Genomic DNA, 5725 nt, shown 5'->3' on the forward strand with positions numbered 1-5725 from the left:
CGGGGCAACCTTAGCTTATGGTCTCCTTTGTTGAAGAGATATTTAAGTGTTACATGAGCTATAAGAATAACCACTTTCTAACTAGCTAGATAAGCCCATAATTTTTCCAAAGCAAATACCACAACTAGTACTTTTTTTTCCGACAGTGGTATAATTCACTTGATTTTCGTTTAAAACCTTACTAGCGTAGTAAATAGCATGAAAATTTTCTTGTGGCGTTGACCAATGACAGATCCTACCATGTAACCACTCATATCACATATAAGTTTAAAATAAAGTTCACAATTTGGAGAGACGATTACGGGTGAAGTCACTAACTTTTCTTTAATAGTAGAAAAACATTTAAAACATTCATCATCAAAATCAAAATCATTTTCCTTAACTATGAGCTTGCAAAGAGGTTTTGCAATATTTGAGAAATTCTTTATAAATCTTCAGTAAAAAATGACATGTCCTAGGAAACTTCTCACTCCTTTAAATTAATGGTGAGGAGATAATTTTTCAATAACCTCAATCTTGGCTTGATCTACCTAGATGCCCTTTTATGAGATTTTATGTCCTAAAGCGATACCTTCAGTACATCTCTCCAAAACATAATTAAGTTGAGGAAGACATTTATCAAAATCACTACCAAACACATAAAAAGCATCCATAAATACTTCAATGGAAGATTCAATCATATTAGGAAATATAGAAAGCATGCACCTTTGGAAAGTTGAGGGAGCATTACAGAGTCCGAATGGCATACCACGATAAGCGAACACTCCAAAAGGGCTTGTGGAGCAGCCTTCTCTTGATTTGTAAGATTCATATCAATCTGATTGCCCGAATAGTCATCCAAGAAACAATAATAAGCTTGACAAGGTAGTTTTTATAACATTTGATCAATAAGAGGTAATGGAAAATGACTTTTTCGAGTTGCTTGGTTTAACCTCCAATAATCAATACACATCTACCATCTGGTAACCGTTCGAGTTCCAACCAACTCGTACTTTTAATTTCGAACGAAGGTCATGTTTCCCTTCTTTGGGACTACATTTATTAGACTTACCTAACAACTGTCACAAATAGGATAGATCATACCTACTTCAAGTAGTTTCATGACTTCTTTTCTCACCACTTGTTTCATGGTAGGATCCAGTCTTCTATGAGGTTGAACTACTGACTTGAATTCTTCTTATAGTTGATAAAGAACCATTGATGATGGATGTTTGTAACAGTTTCTCACCCAAAAAGACATACTTCAAGTGTTTCGGAAACTCTTTCAACTCAGGATCCTTTTGAGCTTGTATTGGATTTGGTTTGTCAGTACCACCTAATTCTTCAATTTTTCTCATTGCATTATCAACACGTGTTGCCTGAAGTTGAAGAAAACACTCGGCTATCTCCATATCAGATTCATATTCAACCTTTTCAACTAAATTAATAATGACTCGATCCATCAATGGTGAATGTGTTTCTGCTACAGTTACCTCTTGAACGACTTCTTCCATGATGTCAATTCTATAACACTGAGGATTTTCTTTCTAATGATTCATTGCTTCAAACACATTGAACACAATTTTTTCTTTGTTGAATCCCAAGATTAATTTTCCCAATTCTACATCAATAAGAGCTCTATTTTTTCTAAGAATGATCTTCCGAGAAGTAATGGTGTTTCAAAATCTTCTGGCATGTCTAAAATCACAAAATCTGCCGGAAACAACAAATCATTGACTCTAACAAGTACATATTCCAGAACTCCATATGGATAGGTGATAGAACGATTAGATAATGCTAGAGTCATCTGTGACAACTTTGGTTCGCCACAGTTTAACTTTCTCATCATCGACAGCAACATAAGATTAACGTTAGCTTCTAAATCACACAAAGCATGACCAACAGTTAGTGAACCGGTAGAATATGGAATAGTAAACCTACCTGGATTAGTTAGTTTGGGTAGAAGCTTTTGTTTAAGGATTGTGTAGAACTCTTCTGCCAAAGTGATAATCCTATCATACTTCACTTTGCGCTCTTCTGATAAGGGCTCCTTCATGAATTTAGCATAAATTAGAATATGTTTAAGAGCTTCACAAAATGGAATGTTAACTTGTATTTTTGTCAGCATATTGTCATACCCCAAAATTTACCCTCTTTTCCTACCTTTTTCTTTGTTTCATTTGCATACATGGAATCATATCATGCATCATCATAACATTAACATGACCATTGTATTTGGTCCTTGGATTCACAAGCATGGCCACATTCTTTGGTTTGATCTTAAAATTTGGGGTTTTTCACTCTGTTTTGCTTTCCAACTAAACAAAGCATCAACAAGAGATGGTACTTGTTTATTCCCTTGTTCATGTAGGTGATCATGCCTCAATTTAAGACAAACAAAAGGTCATTTTGGTCAAGAAAGATGCAAGTGTGTTTCATTGATTAAGGGTGGTTCATGTGTTTATTTCCATGTTATATCACTCAATCTTCACGCCATCCTAAATATCATTCAAGCCTTAATTGATTTCTCTTCAAAGGATGTTTCCATCATCATTTTGTATTGAGATGCAATAGAATATCAAATTTTCACAAGTTGGCACAAGTTTGGTTGACCTAATTTGCAAGTGTGTATCACTTTTGGTCCAAACCCCATAACCTTTTCAATGTTCAACCAACTGACAAGATTATTTGAGCCATATGTTCCTAAGGAGTTCCTCTACAACTTTTCTTCAAGGCTCAAGTATCAATTCAAACCTTAAGGACCTCAATTTTGGAAGGGGCTAAGTTACAAAAATGGGCCAAAACCTTGTCATGACCCCCACTTGGCAGCCATGCCATTTTCATCTCAAGTATCCTTTTGGTATCATTCCTTTTTCATTTTGTCGAGCTCATAAAAAAGTTAATTTGGCCCATGTTTGGCTCAAAATTCACAAGGGAATCAAAAGTTATGATGTCATGAACTTGGGGTCTCAACATGCCCAAAATGTGCCAAAACTGCTTGACCAAATGCCTGACCTAGAAAGCATGTCATGACCTCAACTTTCAACACTTGCTGTTTTCACCTTAGGCCTCCATTTGAGTTGTTTCTTTTTGCATTTAATTCATGGTAATAAAGTGAACAAAAGGCACAAAGAAAATCAGAAAACGCACGAGTGGATTCCATTTGGCCTAGCTTCAAACATGGCATGTTGAACTTTATTTTGCCTGATGCCCAAAATTTGCAATTACTGGTCATTTCTCATCTTGGGACCACTTACACATGTGAAACTTACGTGTGACACCAAAACACATGCTTTGTTCACCTGTTTTCACACGAGCACCATTGGACAATTTTTTCAACCCTAGCTCACACAATTTGAGATCCGTTTGGCATGTGTGAGCTTTCCATTTAATTTACTATAAATATATGGTTATTTTTCCTTGATTTGCGAGCTTGGATAGCCATAAAAACCCTACCTCACTTGAACCCGATATTTCTCCAAAACCAGTTTGTGGTTCCTTCGATTCAAGTTCTTTCAACCTCAATTCTTTGCACAGAAATATTAATCAGCATCCTCTAAAGCTAATTGCATTATCACTTTTCCTTGAAAACTCTTACATTGTGCTCCCCATTTCTGCCATTATTGACCTTCGAAGCTTCAACTGGAAAGGTAGCTACGAGTTAAATCTTTGAGCAAACAAGTTACCAATATCTTCGTGTTGTTCCACTGATCAAAAGCCCTCTCCTAACATTAATTTTTCTATCGTATTAGTCATTTAGTTTTACTTTGGACACTTAGGGTTCTTCGTGTTCTTGAGCAAAATTCTCCATGCTTAGAGCCAATCAATGGCTCTGATGCAGTGAGACATGAACGATGATGTGTTGCGAAGCTAACTTCATGCTTGGGTGTTGCTAAAAACACGAGTTCATGATTTGCAGAAATCGAGCTAAAGGTTGAAGATTAAGAGAGGTTGCACGTGCTTTGGTGCCAATTTCAAATCTCAGCCAATCAGAACCTGACACGCGCTTTTTTTGAATTTAGTAGTCGTTGGCGCCCTAATTCTATTTTATTTTATTTCGTTTCTTTCCCATTTAATTTCTCCCTCATTTTTAAACATTTTTATCCAAATTTTCTACACAGAGTCTCTAAAAATATTTTGCATCACATACATTTTTCCATAATTTTTTAAAATCATTTATGCATTTATCAATATTTTTACTTTATTTTCTTTTTAATTTATTTTTACAATTTATTTTTCAATCATTTTAAAACCTTTTTTCATCCAACTTTTGAGATCTATTCATGTGTAATATTTAGGACTTTGTGTAATTTTCTTGGTCATTTATTCATTGTTTTGCTTATGGTTTGGAATTTTCTCTTTAATTTCACATTTTAAATCATTTTAAATTGATTTTTAATTCAAACTTTGACTTTGCTTGAGCTTTTTACTTGGTTGATCAATGCTTCTACATTTCAAGTCATCCATAGATGGTCTCTTAGGTTGATTCAATCATCTCTAATTCGATATGTTGATAGGTGGTCATCTGATCATATTTTTGACACTTTGAGTTAGTGTTAGATTATCCTTATGTTGTGCTATATGTTTGGGTCCTTTTACTTGCTTGATAATGGATCCTAAGTCAAACACTTGAGTTTGCTTTTATTTTGTCTTGTGTTCTTGTCTTTCTTATTTGAGTTTTAAACATTGTGCGTCATGCCTTGAGAGTTTGATTTTGTACCAATACTCTAACATGATTGTCACATAGATTGCTTGCCTTATGATCACTAACTTGTTACACCTAACCTCCTAACACTTTACATTCTTGGAAATTACATTATGTCTTTACTTTATGCAATTTACTCTTATGTATTTACTTTATGCAATTTACTCTTTTACATTTACTTTATGCAATTTACTTTTATGTCTCGTTCATCATATCAATCATACATTGTTCATATTGTCTTGATCATCTTTTGTTGCTTATCTTATGTTTAGTTTGGTTGACAATCTCAATGAATAAAAATATGATAAAATGGATAAACTTGATCCTCAATACATATGCTTGACTTGGAGTGGTTCTTTGGACTTTTAGACTGTGGACTTAGGACTTAGACCTATGCTTGATCTGGATTGACCTTGGCCCTGAAGACTTTGTCCTACTATTGAACTATTGCATTTTTGATTTTTTTCATTTGCTTTATTGTCATTGCCTCTTCTTATCACATTCATCTTTTTATGTTAGCACACATTAGCACACACATGGCTTTCTCTTGGGCTGCCTAACAATGAGACTTGGGCTTAGTACACGTTTACACCCACTTAGCTTTATCTTGGGATACCTAACAATGAGACCCTAGGCTAGTATTTGTATGATCATGTATTGTGTGTTTTATCCATCTCCTTCCCTTTGATTTGGCTTGATCAAATTCCATTTGATCAACTAGATCCTTTAACTTTGCACACATTCCCTTTTGTCTTTGTCAAGTTATCATAAGTCCCTTAGTCACTTGATTGGACTTATCTCTGCTACTTTGGAGCTTCAACTTCTAAACAAGTACAAGACCTCAAGCACCATTCAAGGTATCAATCATCTGCCTCATCCCCACATAGCATCCCTGAGGACCTGTTTCAATAACTTATCAACCATTGACAATGATTGCATGCCATAAGCCTTGAGTAATAGAGAAAGGGTGAGAGGGAGCATTCATATCCTCATTCTGAATATTTTGGATACGGGACGAATGACCCAGTTTCTCAGAGTATT

General features: G+C 35.0%; 1 protein-coding gene across 1 annotated transcript; it reads right to left on the reverse strand.

Moving 5' to 3' along the window:
* Positions 1-1600: 1600 nt before the first annotated feature.
* On the reverse strand, positions 1601-2035 carry LOC127102448 (uncharacterized). Its single transcript, XM_051039819.1, has one exon. The coding sequence runs from the start codon at positions 2033-2035 to the stop codon at positions 1601-1603; it is 435 nt and encodes a 144-aa protein (XP_050895776.1).
* Between the last annotated feature and the right edge of the window lie 3690 nt (positions 2036-5725).

Source organism: Lathyrus oleraceus, chromosome 7 (assembly GCF_024323335.1).
Source record: "Lathyrus oleraceus cultivar Zhongwan6 chromosome 7, CAAS_Psat_ZW6_1.0, whole genome shotgun sequence".
Classification (NCBI taxonomy): Eukaryota; Viridiplantae; Streptophyta; class Magnoliopsida; order Fabales; family Fabaceae; genus Lathyrus; species Lathyrus oleraceus.

Excerpts from the sequence above, each read along its gene's own strand:
- LOC127102448 (XM_051039819.1), bottom strand. The coding sequence starts at position 2,035 with ATGAAGGAGCCCTTATCAGAAGAGCGCAAAGTGAAGTATGATAGGATT.